The sequence below is a fragment of the Amblyomma americanum genome, chromosome 1, assembly GCF_052857255.1.
Source record: "Amblyomma americanum isolate KBUSLIRL-KWMA chromosome 1, ASM5285725v1, whole genome shotgun sequence".
In the NCBI taxonomy this organism is placed as follows: Eukaryota; Metazoa; Arthropoda; class Arachnida; order Ixodida; family Ixodidae; genus Amblyomma; species Amblyomma americanum.
The window spans coordinates 71,545,634-71,563,953 of record NC_135497.1 but is presented as its reverse complement, the minus strand read 5'-3'; the positions used below and the strand labels follow the sequence as shown (position 1 = coordinate 71,563,953).

Here is an 18,320-nt window from a genome sequence, read left to right as displayed (position 1 = left end):
TTTCCGCTAGTACTCGCAATAGTTGCAGTGCCGTGAAAGCATCTGAGAGAGTGCTGCAGCACACGGCGCTTCCGCTCCCCCGCCCCACAGTTTTGTGAAAGCTGCGCTAGTTGGCGCAGGGCTCGTGACCAAACTTGACTGTACGGAGCCTATAAGTAGTGAACTAGGCGTGGTGTCAAAATGTGTGTAAAGCAAAAAATTCTCGTGTTTACATGTGCTGATGAGTCATTTTCATTGTAATGGCAAGCATGATTATGTTGAAGATTGCAGCAATATATCAGCACACTATGATTTTGAATGGTCAAATCTTTTGACTTGCATCTGTTGCAGTGTAAAGTACACATTACTGCCAATTAACATGATTAGTGTGAGTGGTTTTATTGTACACTGTTGGGAGTGAGGCTTCCAGTCCATCCGAAGTGCTCTGATGAAAAGTACCTTTTATAATGGTACTTGTGGTTGCTTCATGTCATTGAAACTAAACTCGAATAACAAATAATGTGATTTTGAGCCGCATAAGTGAAAATTATGTGACCGCTTTGTTCATGACACTACATTTGGTTTGGTTCTATCCGCTACAATGATAGAAGACTGTGCTGCTTTGAAACAGCAAAGAGACATGCACTGAAGCCTTGGATGCGCAGCAAGAGACAAAGTGTGCATATTGTTGACCATGCAATGTTGACCCTTTTGTGTCGTAAGTTTCCAGCGCCTATTACAGTTTTTTCTTGCTTAATTTTCTTATGGGCCGATTTAGAAATCTGCTAAACATGGTCGCACGTCTCAGCTTTAGTCTAACCAGGCAGCTTTGGAGAAAGCGCACATATTTATAATGTTTTGGTTTTATTTTCGTGAATGACACTGCTGTATCAATTTTATTGGCGCTTCCTTTCAATGAGTGTGTTGATTATCGACAGCTGCATAAGTGACTATCTTATTTATAATGTAAATTCTAACTCATTGTTTTTTTTTTCTAGTTCATTCCCAATATAGGCTATTTTTATTTGCGCCTCTTTGAGGAAGATCGCGATGATGATGATGTTAGCGCTCTTAAAGCGCCCCCTACAGTCAGTGACTGAGCTAAGAAGAAAAAAAACAACATGGCGGTTGTTTACGTGTTTGGAATCGCGGTCGGCGGTCGTTGCGAGTGAAGAATTCGCCGGCGTCGCGTCTTTGTGGCCTGTGTAGATATTTAAATTTGCCCTTTTTGTTTGTGACCAGCAGACCGCCCGTAGAATGCGTGTTTACCTCCCTCCCATGCGCCCCTAAAGGTGAGTGAACAGGATGCAAGCGCGTGCCGTCCAGTATTGGCGTCCCAGATCTGGGTGTTTCAAGCTCATTGCGGAAAAGATCTGTACATATAGCTCTTGTTATAATCATCACGATGCAGTGTGTAGGCTGTGATACGTCATCTCATGGAGCAAGGGTTGGAGAACGTTGCAGCATGTCTTTTCTAGCCCGCCCTCTAACAGTCCAAGGCACTGATCTGGACACCAAATGGCGACAGTACCGATTGACGACTGTTGTGGGTGCTTGTGTGCGAAATTGCATTGATCTGCCAGATCGCAGAGTGAAGCAATTGTCGGCAGAACAATCGCAAGGCTTACCCGACTGTAGCTTGCAACCACCTCAGCGGTCCCAATGCTTGGGACAGAGCGAAGAAATAAAGCTGCACAGTGCGAACGCTGGATTATCGAAAACCGTGCTTACGTCTCGTATAGTAGCTATTGGAATTGAGTATTCTGGAATGCACTGGCAATGCGTACTTCTGCTCTTGGGGCCGAGTGACCCGTCTTCCTTCATGGCGCAGGCAGAGTGTACTGAACGCGTGTGCACACGCTGAGCGGCGCATCTGAAAAAGTGAAAAGTGTTTCCATGTTCACTGCACGCTTTCATCGACGTAGGAGTTCTAAGGTAATCCTGTGAGTTCACGTTCTGTTGGTATACAGTCATATTTGGTTTGTGCAATCAGTGACTGCCCACATACTGTTGAAAAGCGAGATTTTTATTGTCTGCCAAAGATGATGTGGTGGAATGTATAAATTAATATAGCATAGTAACAATGTGACACTGAACACTTTTGTTAAGATGTAATAGCAAGTAATTTCGATGTTTGTGTAAGCCAGTGTGTTTGCCTTCATTGCTAAAGAGACTGAAGCAAGTGTTTGGGTGTTTATGAGTGGGGACAGAGCTGGTGTATCAAGTAGGTGATAGACAGGTGCCCAGACCATGCATACTCTGATGCTATGTACAAGTGTCGCATTTTGTCAGACTTCAGCTGCGAGTGATTCTTCGTGTCCTGCATCTTTTTGTTCAATGTAAAGAAAGTTGGTAATAACAAAGCAGAGTAGCTCAGAATGGAATAGGCTTGGGCAGGTTGGTAATTCATTGTAACACAGTGAGCATAGCACGGGAAGAACGAGAGGGGACAAGCACTATTCTTGTCCTGTTTCCTCTTCGTCCTGCGTTCTTTCCGCGCTATGCTTACTGCGTTACAGAGCAGCTCAGTGCGGCCAGACTTCACGGGATACCAAGGAGGACACATTAGAGTTGGGTCATAGCGATGATAGGTTACGTCATTCTAATGAAAAGGGGCTGCTTTTGCTGAGGATGAAGCTTTTATAGGCTATAATAGGCCAAAAGGTGAAATGGAAGTGTCATCATCCTGGCCGTTTTTACAAGCAACCTGTGCCAAGTTTTTGAGCGCAGTGCACCAAAGCCAGACAACATTGCTATTCACTTTCTAACAGTAATCACGGAGCCCTTCTCTATGTTTATATCACGAGTTTGAATCGAGTGCTCGGAAAAATTTGTAAATCTGATTTTATTTTTGGTGAATGCAGCAAACATCAACATAACCAGAAGACCAGACGTTAGATGGAGTTGTGCTGGCATGGTCATACTTGCCAGCCTAATTTAGAAGACTGTCAAAAAATGGTCGCGCATCTTAGGGTTTAGTTGTAATCAAGCAGAGTAAGGAGGAAAAGAATCTGGAGTCGTTTTTGCTGTGAATTTCGTGACTAGAGGAAAGGGGAAAAGAGGGAAGGTAGTGCTGAAATTAACTAGTGTTCAGCGTTAGTAAGGCAAGTCAGGAGGCATGCTGGGTGCATTCCGGTAAGTTGCACGTTGTGAAGACAGCTGTGCCAGACTGCACCAAGCGCGCATCAACTCCACTGGCCGCACTGTGCTCTGCTGGTTTTGCACCGGTGGCTGAAGTGGCGGGCTGTGTGATTTTGAGCTTTGTTCGGAACTCCCTACTTGTCTGCAGATGGTATAGCTGTGAGCGAAGTTCTCAAGGAAGCCAGTGAAGTGCGAATGCATGTGAAGGCTGCTGGTGATGCGGTATGTTGTAACCACCTGCTGGGCAGTGGGACTCGTAAGAGCTTTTGCATGGCATGCATGCAAATTCGAGAGCCTATTGTAGCAAGTGCAGGAGGGCGGAATTATGGGAATTTTCGTGCTTTAGAAGAAAGTGTTATATAATGCCTAGCATTTGTGTTTTCAAACCTGTTATGAGCTCTGTGTGCTGTTGTAATGCTTTTGTTAATATTCTGTTATGCTTTTATTAATTGTGGTGTCATCTGGGCACGCCGTGCCCGAAATTTTAGGCAAATGGACCACGGAGTAGGCACTCCTGGGACTGTATGTAACCTAATTGGCTCTTGCATGGGTTTACACATGTGTAATACTAGGTGTTTGCATGAACCTGACAATGTCGGGTCAAGTTGGCCGTTCAGGCTTGTGTAAATGCTTAGTAATCGTTGGGTCGGGCTAAGTCAACCAAATTGCAAGCAGTTCGTTGCTCAGCCCCATCTTCTTGGCAATGTGCACACAAGCATCGTCAAGTCATAGAGTCAGATCATTCGGAAACTGTTTTGTACTGGCACTTCTGGGACAGAGGGAGCATGCCACAGTTGTGGGTGGCACTTTTGCATGTTCTGTCTTGCTTAACACTGGGCATTACTGTACCTACGCCGGTCCTTACTCACCAAGATTAAGTTCAGGAAAATTCGCCATCAAGTACAAGTGTTCTTGTTGAGGCCTTTTCCCGACTTACCTTGGGCTCCTGTAAACGAAGCTGTAGTAGTAGACTCCTGCCATACTTAGGCATATGCATCATTAGTGGAAACCACTGCTGTATGGTTCACTTGTGTCCCTTAAGGATACGTTTGTTGTTTACAAGCACATGATGTTAGCTTTATATTGGCTGCATCAACGAGATGTTGGCTCTGAATTTATCGTATGGAAGCTCATTTGCCATTTTGCTGGATAAATAATCATGTTCTTAAATGTGGCAGGTTTTGATTGCTGATATTAGCACCATTGCATTGCTGAGTGATAGTAACAAACTGGTAGTCGTGTTTGTGCAGTAACCTTTTCTGTGGCACTGCTGTGCCAGCAATAGCTCAGCAAGTCTAGTAGGCAAGTCTGATGCGTCTTGCAGAATGTTTTAGAAGTTTGCAGGCATCACAGAACACCTTTGTGTCATGCTGGTATGCAGAAGGGTTGAAATGCGGGCCAGTTGGTGCATTGTACCTTGAAAAAAAAAAAAACAGTCACAAAAGACAAGGGACAAGAGAAGGAGTGTTCACGCCACAACGACAGGACCAGTCGTTGGACCAGTCGTGAACACTCCTTCTCCTGTCCCTTGTCCTTTTGTGACTGGTTTTTTTTTCATGCTGGTAGTGTGAGGTGCTGTAACTTCGTACAAGTGAGCCAAATACGGTTTAGCATTGAAGTATTATTAGGATGGTTTTTGTTGGCTTTTCTCAGAAAGGAGCAGGAGGTATGTGCACACTTTTCATTTCTACACTTTTCACATCCATTTTAGAGCGCCACTCTTTGCCACCCGTTCTTGGATTCCACGTCGTAGTCGGCATTACACGCCACCTGCCACGGCAAGAGCGGATGAATGGAAAACTGGAAGGTGGCTGCCACGGGAAGATCCCGGAGGGCGGCTAGTAGTGTAACGCGCCACCTCCCAGCTGTGGCAGGTAGTAGCAAAGCGAAATGCCACCTATCACTGAATCTTGCCGTGGCAGGTGGCTCTCTTAAATTTTGTACCTTAGCATATTGCAAAACTAAAATACATAAACAGCTGCGCTTAAAATTCGCATTACCGACTATCGCAATTGGCTGTGTATACATACAACCTTTGTCCGTAAAGTTCCGAGACTTAGTCCATTAAAAAAAAATGCGTTGAAATCATTGAAATCATTTGTGCAGCACCCCTTCGAAATAATCTCCCTTGCAGTCTATACACAGCTTCCAACGCTTCTTGAGGTCTTGGAAACAGTTGGAAAACGCTTCTTTTGGCAGGGCTGCCAGCTCCTATGTCGTGGCGCCTTGAATGGCCTCCCCACTCCCCATCCAGCGACCTTTTAGGGCTCTCTTCACACGAGGAATCGGGAAAAAATCGCATGGGGTGAGGTCAGGCGAGCATGGCGGATGGGGAACTACAGTAATGCTGTGCTTGGCGAGAAATTTTGTCACGCTGAGAGTAGCGGGCGGCCTTGCGTTATCGTGGAGAAGGCTCCATTGTCCAGATGCCCATAAGTGAGGGCGACGGCGTCGCAGTGCATCACGCATGTGTTGGAGCACGCGGATATAAAACTCCTGATTCACCGTCTGCCCTTGTGGGACGAACTTGTGGTGTACGACACCTCAGGCATCGAAAAAAACTATCAGCATCGTCTTTGTTTTGGTCTTCTGTCGCTGCACCATTCTCGACGCCGGAGAGCTTGTGGACCGCCATTCGGCGTTCTGCCTCTTTGTTTTGAGGATCGTATTGAAAACACCATGTTTCGTCTTCAGCAATGATGGTGTCGACGAATGCCAGCATCCTTCTCTGCCTCAGAGAGTAAATCAGCGCTCACTGATGCCCGCGTGCGTGTCCTTCTGGTCCTGTGTGAAGGAGTGCGGCACAAGTCTGGCATTCAGCTTTTGTTTCCCCAAGTTCTCACATAGAATTTGGTGGCATGTTGTTCTTACTAATGTCGAGAGCATCTGATAGCATGCGGATTGTAATGGTGCGGTCTTGCTGTATGATTTTCCTGATCCGAGCCACGTTGTTTTCATTCTGTGAGGTTTAAGGGTGCCCCTGCCTTGTGTTGTCTTCCACAGACGTTCTCCCCGAAACGAACCTCTTGTGGAACTCGAAAACTTGTGCCCACGATAATGTCTCATTGCCGTAAGCGCCACGAAGGAGCTGCTACATCTGTGTGGCTGTCATGCCAAGCTTCACACAGAATTATAAGCTTACACGTCCATCTCTCCACATTCACTCACAGTAGAATGTGCAGACGACAAGTGACAACGTATTTACATGTAGTGCCATCTAGCGGCTCCCTCAGCAACTAACATAAATAGCTCAGGTTAGCCCGAAAAGATTGTGCTACACATACGCACCAACATTTGTTTTGGGGAATTATTTCTATAGAAGAAAATAAATCAGCCTCGAAACTTTACGGACAAAGGTATTTTTTGCCCGTGGTTTACTGCTGCTACAATAGCACACATGGCTCAGTCTGTGCACTCTACTGCGTGCTAGCGCATGGTATGCTTCAAAAGCAAGGGTTCGGGCAAGTTGTTTGGGTGCTAGCGCATGGTATGCTTCAAAAGCAAGGGTTCGGGCAAGTTGTTTGTTTTAGTTAAGGTTGGTCGCAGAACAAAAAGGGATGACACGGGAACCAGACGCATAGCACTGACCATCGAAGAGTTGAGTCAGTGCTGTGTGTTCGGTTCTCGTGTTTGTGCTGTCTTTATTCGTTGCAATGTGATCAACCTTAGCTTCAAAAGCAGTCTTCACACTCTGTACAGGGGGAGTGCACATGCAACTGCTGCACAGAAAAGGCCTTAATAAGGTAATAAACATTGTCCATTTCGCGCTCGTGTCTGTGTACAGCACCTGGTGCTAACTGCTCGCTACACTGCACATTTCAATTTAGGCGCCAAATGTACTTCCTTGTGATGCATGGTGTAGCGAGTACTTTTCTACTTGGCATGTAACAAACTGTAGCTGTGATTCAAAAATATCATTGTAATGCGTCAGCATCAGAACCCCCATGTTGGAATAATTCGTCTATCCATCCGTCTGAAGCCTCAGGTGGCAAAGTGGAGAGAGTGGAAAGAGAAGAGAGGGTAGGTGGAGATGGTTGGCAAGCGGTTGACAATCACAGTCGAGGGGTGGGGAGAGTGGATGTGTCACAGATAGCTGGATTTCATTAGGTGAGTGGAGTGGGCGTGTCACGTGGTGATTGATGGGACCCATTCGTAGTCTGAACCTGTCAGCAGCTGCTGCGCTCCGTCTGGCAGGAACATAATGCTGACGCATACTGTGCCGCATGAGTCACATTGATGGTCTGTGATTTATTTTTAGCCTTAATTGATCAGCATTTAACACATGTACCATTCGTGATTAAATTTTATCGGTTTTCATGCGGCACTGCAGGGACCAGCTTCGCGATATTCATGCGTATGCCATCTTCACGTTTGCTACAAGTAACAAGCTCATGCATTTTGTACTATATTTCATGATTAATTTCAAAAAAACCTAATTAATGTAACAGTCTTTATTTTGACATCACCTTATACTGACACCACAGGCTGATTGTGACCATTTAGATTGAACTAGCGAGAAACTATTTTCTGCAAAAGAAGTGAGATACTACTACACGTGAACAATATTGACAAAGGCTTTGACCCTACAGGCACGTTTTGTTCAAATGAAAGAAACTTTTCTAATCTTCAAGTATTCCCATCATTATTGTGTTCGGACAATAACTGGAAGTTGCAGCAAGAATGCTGTTAATGAACATGCATTGAACACCTTGTCAGTTGTGCCCATGTGATGTGGGTATTGCAATTAATAGACAAGTTGGTTGTTTGGTTTATAAGGTTTAACGCCCCAAAGCGAATCAGGCTACGAGGGGCGTCGTAGTCGAGGGCTCCGGTAATGTCGACCACCAGTGGTTTCGCACAGCACACGGACCTTTAGCATTTTGCCACCATCAAAATTAAATCACCGCAGCTGGGATCGAAGCGGCGTCTAATGGAATCTATTGAATTTCAACGTTACACACACAGATTAGTTTTTGCTATGTGCAAGTTGTATTTAATGTCTGTACTAGGAAGGGCAGCTTTCTAAAGCCACAGATGGGCTTGTAGGGCATCGTAAACATCCATTAGAATCAATGTTTTTGTACAGTGATCACACAATGGCAGCGTATCTATGACTGCAAATGTTTAAATCAAGCGTAGTATCTTGAAGCTTATTAAAAATAGATCATATGTAAAATTACCTTCCAACTTCTCAGAAGTACCACATTCGTGGAGAAATGCAATTGAAAATTGCCAAAATGCCTAGGAAAAGAAATTTTGGCAGCCAAGAAAGGAAAAGGAGCACTTTATGCGAGGACTGTGGAAGGATGAGTTGCACCCAATTGTGGAAAACGATGAACCCTAAGAAATGATATGTGAAGGTGTTGCAATTCACATTTCGTGCATACTGGGCTGCCTTGCATTACGACAACTTGTCCAGGTTGACTGCCACAAGTCAAGGAAAACCCCTGATACATACAACCGCAGCTTTCTGTTAGACATTTTATTTGCAACATTCGTTATCTAGCTGACAGGTTATCAATATCCCGAGGTGAATGTGAGGTGCAGGATGAAACGGGTGCCATGTCTGGATACTGGAGAAAATGTGGTGTGATGAGCCTTGGGAGCCTTCCTCTTCACGTGGCTCCAGGCAGTTTTGCGGCCACATATTACGGTTGACAGTGCTTCATTCTGTAACCTAATACCACAGTTACTTGCATAATGGATGCAGTCTGTGGGAAAAAATTTGAATGGTAATTTTGGTGCATTTATTACATGCTGTAAAACTTGGTGTGGTCAATTAAACTTCCCCAAATTTTGGCGACTGAAGTAGGCAAGGCATTTATTATGCAAGTGCATCCATTATGTAAGTAAATATGGTGTACGAAAGCCTGAAACAAAAATAGAAATAAGTATCTGCATGAGTGGAACAAATTCCTAGCAACTTTGCCACAGCACCATACCTATGATTGCCAAGCAAATTCATTTATGAAGTGCTTTACTATTGTGAGGGAAGGCCATTCTCAACTAGTTCTACCACGGCAATATAAGTCCGTGTGACAAATTGCACCAGCAATGTTCCGAAAAATGAGTAATACTGTTTGTCTGCTGCAGCAGTATTGTCTTTGTTAAATAAGATGAATGGTAGTTATGTGCTCCACGATAACTACATATTCTCAACTGTCCTCTAAAAGGGCAGTTCACTGTGACATCACGACATGACAAAGAGGTATGTATGCAGCATGGAGTGCCACTTGATACTGCTTTTCCTGAAGTGCACCACATGCAAACAAAAATGATAGTGAATGCAAGGCAGGTATGAACAAGCAACAGAGTGCACTAATTGCCTAAAGATGAGAAATGCTTGCTAATTGTCAAGAGGTTCTCTGTTGAGCAGCACCAGAGAAAATTTACTCACACATGCAGATTCTGAGTGGGGAATGAGGGGCCTGAAATATCTTATTTTTAAACTGTGGGGTTTATATTTGAGAGCGACACATGGGCTATGAGGGACACCATAATGGAGGTCTCCGGATTAATCTGCACCCCCTGGGGCTTTTTAACGTGCGCTGACTTTGCACAACATATTGGCATTCTTGTATTTTTCCTCCACTGAAATACAGCCGCCACGGCCAGGATCAAACCCTGGGGTAAGCAGTCTAAAGACGCCAGAGCCACTGAGGTGCCATAGCGGGATGAGTTCTCCATTCCTAGGAGGAAAATTTCGGGAAGAAAGAATGACTAGAAAGGAATTACTTGAGGCCTGTAGTGTACCCTTACTGGTGCTGCTTGACATGGGTGGGATATCAGTTCCCTTGTTATGACCATGCGGGCTTCACGAAAATTAGCAAATGGCACTCCTCTTCCCTGCTGTGTTTTGAGCTTGCTATGCTGAAGAACTTTGTCAAAGCAGCCCAGCAACTACCTCACAAAATAATCCTCACCTGAAATCTGCCATCTTCAGTTGGCAGGGTCTACAAACAGCCAGCACATTCAGGTGCTACTTTCTGCATTAAATATTTTCCCTCATCAAATCTGCAAAAAACAAACACAAGCAAGGCAAGCACACAACTTGTGAAAAAGCTACATTTTCTCTAGTCAAGGACAAGTGAGCACCTGTCCCTATGACCAGTGTGGTTCAGCCTAAAATTTGGATGGCTAGTCTGGTGTAAAAATTTAGTTCTCTATAAAAAAGTTTTGCAGCCCATTCTGCTCTGCACACAAAGATACAGCAAGCTTCCTGCAATGCAAGCATGACAAGGACTATGTATTGCTGGATTAAAGCAACAGCATGCATGTGCTTGCACATGTGCGCATGCATTGCATGGTCAACACATGTGCATGTGAACATGTTGTGGCAAGCCTCACACTGCTTGCAATGAAGCTCACAGCCACTGCATGATTTGCTAGTCCTTTGCACTGTGTGCTTGAAGTTCACCAAGCTTTGTGACTTTACATGCCACTGGCCATCTCCCACTCTCTCAGTACTGGTCTTACAAAGCTCAATCCCCACTTTATGCCTCCCAAATAGGACAGATTTGCGGTGGTCTGCTCCTCCTTTCATAAGTGCAATAGCCCTGTTGTAAAGCTTGTCAGACGTCAAATAAAAAAGTACTTTGATTAATTTATCCAGTCGCCCATTTATCTTGCCACCAAAGTGAGAGTACTTCAGTGTCTTGTGCATTGACTCCAAGTGATTATTTGTTGTTAATCCAATGTACTGCCGATAGCAGTAAGCCCACTGACATGCCCTCTTTGCGTATGTTTTTTCAAAATATCTGATGAAGCCATCCAGCTCTTCCAGCTCCTTTGGAGCAAGGCAATTAAGCTGCTGCTCTTTGGAATAAATGCTAAGAAACGCAGGGAGCAACTGTTGAAACTCTGTCTCATCTGTGCACTTCATCAGAGTGTGTAGCATGTCCCTTATTGTATCCCTGCAGTCCTTGTTCGGGACCGTATTCAGGCGTGCGCCCCAGTTGTGCAGCACGTGCCAGCTGCAAAGCAGTCGACTCTTCAGGGTACCCATCACCTGCTCCCATGCATTGCCATAAACAGGGGCATCATCAGACATAAATGCCTGACACTGTACTGTGTTTGTTTTTTCTTTGATGGCCTCGAAAAACCTCACCATGGTGCCCATGTTCACCCTTTTTGAAATCACATAGGCACACGGGATACCAGATCCGTCTTCAGAAATTGTGAGCAGGGTTGTCAGTTGAAATTTGTACTTATTTGTGCCATGGGTGGAGTCAATGCACAGTTTCTCTGTCCCCAATTTAGAAAGTAACTCTCGTTGTGGGAATGTCATTAACGCTAGCTCAAAGTCACCATCATGACTGTTGGGGTCACCCTTCTTCATGTAATACAACAGTGGTGACTCGTTTTCCGCCCTCATTTCTTCGACCCATAAGTCAACACTTTTAAAATCGTCTGGATCTCTCTGCTCTTCTTTGCCAATCCTAAACTTATCTGCAATGTTGCGGAGGTCCTTAGTGGTCACAAGTTGCATCCGTGGGCTTGATCCACTTGTGTCTGCTCGGATGTTGTGCACAACGGTTTTTGCGGGCACTCCTTCTGCTAACCGACCTGAAAATTGTACAGAAAAAAAAAACTGTTAGCATCTCTGGTACATTTGCTTACTGCCATGTAATAAAGTGACAGATACTTCTTGTCAGATTCCTTTGTCTTCAGCCTTGTTCCTTTTTTACAGATGACACAAATTACATCATAACATTAATTTCACTTTTGTGGCACTGCACAGCACACGACAAAATGCTTGTTTCACAGCCAGATGGTATTCATTTTATGTGCTTGAGTGTTTAAACATGCATAGAATGCAAAACAGGAAAGTTATATACAGCCTGTTATAAATGCAGGATATAAAAGCTCTGAAAATGTGGACAAGAAAAGAACAAGGACATCTGGTTCTCATTCAGTCCTGTTTCATTCTACATATTCAGAAAGTGCACCAATTGACCTGACTGCACCTTTAAAGGAGTAGACAAACCAAATTTCTGAATGCATTCTTCGTTTCTTTGGACTGGAGCACAATACTGTGCATGAGGCGCAATGTAAAATCCTGAATAATTTCTAAGTGAATATTTTTCTCAAGCTGTTTCGGCTTCAGCAACCGAATGACTGCTGCTAAGTAAGAGACTATTTAAGGGTGTGCAAGTTATGCATAAACTGCAATATAATCTGCTTGTTCTTTTTTTTGTGATTTGAACTCTTGTCCAGGCTTGTGTTTAGTGGTTTTTGAGGAATGGAAATGGCACTGTGGGCACCTGAACGTGCCATGAGGGAAGGCAGGAACGTGGGAGTGAACGAAGCAAGGGAAAGCCGTAGTGGAGGGCTCCGCAATAATTCCAACCATCTTGGAATCTTTGGGCACTGACAATGTGCAGCACATGGGCACCTCTTGCATTTCGCCTCCATCGAAACGCAGCTGTTGCGGCCGCGTTCGAACCCGGGTATTCCAGCTCAGTAGCATTCAAACCACTGAACCACTTCAGCGGGTTAGGCTTGCATAACAAATGCTGCGAATTAAAACGACGAAAGCAGTGACCATCAAATCATCTGTGACGTCACAGCCACCGTTCAGCTGTTGAAACCGTAACAGCATAAGAGAAAAACATTCAGTTATTGTCGCTTGTTGGTACAATTCACATGGTTGTCAATATCTTCTCATGTGCTGTGCATCGTTGCAAAGACTGAACGTACAGCTAAAATTTGGTATCTCTACTGCTTTAATGCAGCCTGTTATAAGTACTCTAAACGGCTTATTAACATGGGTTCACGAAACAAAAATTTTCTGCACGTAGTACAAAATTTGGAGAGGATAGAAATGCAGTTATGGTCACGCAAAGTAATACATGAAAAAACAAAACCTTTAACTGATACCATAATAACCTTTAACTATTTATGTGGCAACAGCGGACACTGGTGTCTCCCACCTGCACAACTTTACAATTTGTGTATAGCTTGTGAGATGGCCATTGCCACTCTAGGACCGAAAATTCCTCATATGAACACTGCACTGAACTATAAATGTATTATTTTTCTTTTGTGTCATGGTGAAAGCAATATCAGCAGTTAAACTTCGTGCTCATTTCTGACGAGTGATGTTTCCAGCTGGCATTTTTTGGAAGCGACACAATCTTTATCCGGGCTTCCAAGAACATTTTTGTTATATTTCGCATGTCAACAGGAATGTCGGGACCCTGTTTGTGAGTGGATTTCGTAACTGGATGCACACTACTCTGTTTTATGTTTGAAAGTGTGGGCGTCAGTGAGGAATCATTACGATTAGCAATGACTGTTCCAGGCATACATTTTTAATGCAACGAAACTCTGCAGCGGCGTTAACCAGCAGTGATCCCAAAAATCCTAGATGATGTCTCTGTGACATCAAATAAAAATAAAATTTCGAAGGTGCAGGGAATTGAGCCCAGGACTTCCAGATTGCAAAGCGAGCGGGGAACCCACAGGCCACAAAACCATGTTGCGTCTGGGCGAGCAGAGGTGAACCAAGTTTATGCGTTACCTTACAAATGTATGCTAATGAGTAGGTGTGTAAATAGAAAGAGAAAAATTTGAAATGAAAAGGAACTGAAATAAAAATGCTTTCACACTCATGTAAGTAGTTTAAGCGCCCTTAGTAATTTTTCTTGGTATTGCATTCACCTAGTGACCTAACAGGTTTTCATTGTTCATAGTTAAGGGGGATCCGATAACCGAGGAGACCTTAGAACTGTTCTTCAGCTTTCTAGACGATTAAAAGCAAGGCACTGAATGATTTGGGCAGTGGTTTTCGAGCACCCTCCACTTTGGTTCTCACGGAGACATTAGATTGTGCAAAGCCAACACCAAAGGAAGCTGCAGGATCTCTAAATGCATGCTCAACCAGTTGGCGATGGTAGGGAAAATGACAATGGGATGGGCTGCTGTAAAGCTTACTGACATTCCTGCGAGCATTAGTAATGAAGTGACAACACAGTGAAATAGTCCGAATTAATGAAAGTTCACTGCAGACGAACCTGTCTTGTGAGAAAAAAACATGCCCCTTATACAACCGTTAGCCTGGTAGCGTTGTTGCTCTTATCAGAACAAAATGCCTACGCTTTCGACAGGCGGCCAAAATGGGGGCTAGCATTTAATTTTTTATTTGGCTCTTGATGCTGCAATTGTCATTCAAGACGCATTTCATGGAGCTCAAGCCAAATTCTTGTGGCTGAAGTTTAATGTCAGCCGACTGAGAGACAAACCTAGGATAGTCAATGAAACCAGCAGAAAAAAATTGGCGGTGGTTTAGCTCTGGTTAAACCTGGTGTGACGCGATAGCTACAGCTGGCCGAGTGGAACTCGCTTAGTCGAATTGCAAAGTCAGTCTTTCGCCGCTCCGTTTTGCTGGGCGTTTCATCTTCACCTTCGTCCCACTTGACATGGCGCATGCGCACAAATGTTGCAGCTCGGTTTCGCCTGCTCTGCACCATGTGGCTGGTCAGGTGACGAACCACGTGGCCATGTTGCGGTGGCCATGGTCACGTGCCACCACCACGCTAAAGGCTCGAAATGCTACCGTAATGTAGCTATCGCTACAAAAGAAAACAGACACTGCAGTGGTTCAGTTCTAGACGGCATTCCTAATCATGTTCAATTCGAAAGACTGGACCACTTCCACAAAGCATCTCTAAACTAAACAGCATGAAGTTCGTACGCGCAATGCGCCTGCAATGTGCCATTGTGGATCAATTGTTTTTCACCCTTCCATGCGACCAAGCAAGCTCAAGTGTATTGCACTATAGTCAGATACAGCTCAAGAACAAAGTGGCGCATGGCCCTCAAAGAAGACCCTCCATTCAATGGTATCAGCTGATTTTCATGACCCAGCAGTTAAGCCGCAACTAATCCCCGTTCATCTGCCACCATCCTGCAATGCTACTCCTTAGGATTAACGTGACATCATAAGAATTGGTCGACACCACTGCCTAGAAGGCTTCCTTTGAGGGGCATTGGTCACTTGGTTCTTAAATTGTATCCTACTATAACTTATTCTGCCCCCTCGTTTTGTGGGACATACCTTTTCCCACTTTACAATAGGTGTTTTCATGTGTCGTACCACCTCTTTTGTGCCATGAGTGCATTGCAGGAGAATGAAAATTCATTGTAATGATCACTCTTCAGTTCAATGAACAAATTATTTCCCTAAATTTCTAGTAATGCACTTTTGTCTCACACCATATGAAGGGTTGATAGAGTGTAGCCTCTAAATGTTTTTACATTCTGGTACAGTGAACACTGCATGCACAAACGCTTTGTACAAGAGGAGTGGCTAACCTGCAAGCACTCTGGCCTCATCCTGGGACAGCCTCTGGTGGCAGACTTCATTGAAGTGTCCGTAGTGTTTCTTTTGAAACACTACATATACTTTGCTGTCTTTCTCCGTAACCTCTAGAGTTGCAGAGCAATGCTTGCCAATTCTGCAGCTTCCTTGCCCCTTTTTCTGCCTTTGGCGCTGTTCTATAGGAAGCTCTTTGTGCGTGCCGGAATGGTGGCAATGCAGGTAGCGTTTGAAAACGCTTGATGCGCTTTCTTTCCTTCCTGTTGAAGCTATGAAATGACAGCAAGTTCTGCTTTCTTCTCCATCTTTCCAGGTGCAAAATTCTGAAATGGAAAAATTATAAACATAACTAAGCACTCCACACAGTAGAAATTAATTATTGGTGCAAGAGCACTATTCTGATGCGTAAACACCCGAGCAAGATTTTGTGAAGTATGTGGGTCTGTGCCAAGAGCATAGCAACGGCAGCATAGCAACCACAGTGTCATAGCAGCATTACAGCATAGTTATGACGTGATCAAAGTCCATGACTAAAAAAGTAAAAGAAAAAACAGGCCTGAACATACATGTGCTTCATTTTGATAAAAATGTACACAATGACAGTGCATGAAAAACGGCATAAGGCAACATTAGAAAGCCAACAGTGAAGTAACAAGACAAGGCAACGTTCATGCAATTCTGCTTTTGCATGTTTATAGAATTTTGGCAAAAATTCTCTTTTTTTGTGCATCACACCACTTTCATTTTTTTGAAAGGCAAGTGCAAAGTGAAGTTTGCTCTTTTTACATAGACTAATGAAAAATGCAAGCACTATGGATTGGGAACACGGGCAATACTCCCGCGCTACTACTGGCGCTCTGCTTGTGCCAAGTGCACATGACAATCACGGATTTAGTTGACCATTTTTTGCCTTTTGCCAGTAGTGCAGAACTGCGTTTCCCAGCTTATTTTTACTATTAAAAAATTGATCAGTCATTCACTTATGGGTTTTTCATGCTACTGGTGCATGAGCAACAATTTCTGGAGAATATTGTTTAATATACTAGGTTAACTGATTACACGAACTGTTACATAGTCTACCTCTGCAAAGCTCATTCCTGCATGGCAACCTTTTACGTGGCCCTGTCCTTGGACCACAAATTCAGGGCAGCTTTGTTGACTTCCAGAGGCTAGAATAACACTGGGCATTCCTCCTGCACACTTCTGTGTGTTGCAACAGCGATGGCTACAGCACTGCCAAGCCAGTGCATGCCGCGACAATGTCGTGTGTCCTGTATGTGTGTACCTCTGTCACATTGCGGTTGTGATGGAGATATGAAGTGCAGTTCGGTCAAGACATCGCAGGTGCAACAGAGCATAAGCAAGGCCTGTAGCACCGAGTCTTGCTGCTAGGATAGGCTGCACGAGCAGTTTTTTTTTCCTGCAGTGGCTAATTTAAATATGAAAGAGAGCCCCTTATGGAGGACCTAGGATACCAAAAAAAAATCTGCAAACACACTTAAGCGAGAATGCGAAATCATTGAGTCACGGCTACGCAGCATGACTAAGCAAACTTTGTACAACCTCTGTACACATTGCATTACTTAAGTGCTGAGTCATGCTATGCTTCATAACCATTATGAGTCGCGGCTATGACTACGCATACTTTACGTCGCTTGTATGATGATTATCGATTTCTATGGCGCAAAGGCATCTATGGCCAAGGAGCGCCATGACACAAGGTATTTTTGACTTCTCAGGGTGGGGTCAAAGACCCCGTTTCCAAGCAGTTCACCTTAGATAAGGCGAGCACCAGGCCAGGGGAAAACTTGTACCCATTGTATCACCGGTGAGTGCCCGGCGGCACTGGGGATCGAGCCCCGCACCTCCCGCATGCGAGGCGGATGCTCAACCACTTGGCCACCGCGGCGGTCATTACGTCGCTTGTAAAGTGCCGAGTCATGATACATTGCAGAATGACTGACTACAATCATGACTTCCATAGGTCAAAGTACGCTGCGTTTCAAATTTGACTAAAACGCGCATGTCATCGCGAAGTTTTTATGCGCAAAACCACGTGCACGTTTCACCGGGTGAGTGTAAGCCCGTAAATAAAAATAAAAAACGAACGGGCTTTGTATTAACACACTTCAAAAGCGCGCACTCGAAAGGTCAGTAAACTGCAACTTTTAAAACAGTAATCGAAGCTATAACGAGCGTCCGACTGCCTCCCGCTCTGCCCCTTTGTTGTCGTGACCACTGCGTGCATGCATGCAATAGCATCGACTTCGTTTCTTACCTGTATTAGAGTCGAAGACTAGATTCTCCACTTCTTCCTCGAAGTTGTGTTCGTCCACATGGTGCCGCCGCAGGTCACGAAGAATGACAAAATGCTTCGACACAAGTCGCACGAGAACGACCGTACCTTCATCGTCAGCGCTTCCTCGTCTTTTACATGCTGCAAAGCTCCTTCCCCGTGAACGTTCTTTACGTGTTTTCTTAAATTACTAGTGTTGGAGAACGCCTTGTCGCAAAACTTGCACCACTTCCGTTCGGAATTTTTGCCGGTGGTCGCTGAAGCAGCACCAGCGCTCACGTCCGTCTGCATGCTTGAGGCGAAAGGAAATGGCGGGAGAGAGAGAGATGCACCTTGGGATATGGGCACCTATCGTACCAAGGAACGCGGCGCAAGCAAGGATTTTCGCAAAGAGTTGAAATTCTCCCTATCGGTTGAAGCACAATGCTCCCCAAAAGTCCCCACAGAGTGACGTAGCGCAGAGCAGTGACGTCTGTTTTCAGTTGGCCAATCGCAACGAGGATCATCTTCCTCTGAATAGCCGCTCCGCGACTAGCATGACACTGCCGAAACTCAACTGTAATTTTTTTTCAAATGATTAGAGGC

General features: G+C 44.6%; 1 protein-coding gene and 2 long non-coding RNA genes across 10 annotated transcripts in view; 2 read left to right on the top strand and 1 right to left on the bottom strand.

Moving 5' to 3' along the window:
• The first annotated feature begins 1,079 nt into the window (after positions 1-1,079).
• Positions 1,080-18,320, top strand: part of LOC144112997 (uncharacterized) — a 49,997-nt gene continuing 32,756 nt past the window's right edge. For 3 of the 8 annotated variants that reach the window (XM_077645854.1, XM_077645853.1, XM_077645855.1), the window contains exon 1: positions 1,278-3,342. In XM_077645854.1, the coding sequence (XP_077501980.1) occupies positions 3,338-3,342 (5 nt within the window). In that variant the 5' untranslated portion in view covers positions 1,278-3,337. The other 5 variants (XM_077645852.1, XM_077645850.1, XM_077645851.1 and 2 more) reach the window with 5 other exon arrangements.
• On the top strand, positions 4,583-11,775 carry LOC144112999 (uncharacterized). The gene is made up of 2 exons (XR_013310580.1): positions 4,583-6,863; positions 11,040-11,775. It is a non-coding gene; the product is annotated as an uncharacterized LOC144112999 (long non-coding RNA).
• On the bottom strand, positions 8,588-18,043 carry LOC144112998 (uncharacterized). The gene is made up of 4 exons (XR_013310579.1): positions 17,718-18,043; positions 15,436-15,762; positions 10,044-11,685; positions 8,588-8,990 (listed from the first exon to the last, which is right to left on the bottom strand). It is a non-coding gene; the product is annotated as an uncharacterized LOC144112998 (long non-coding RNA).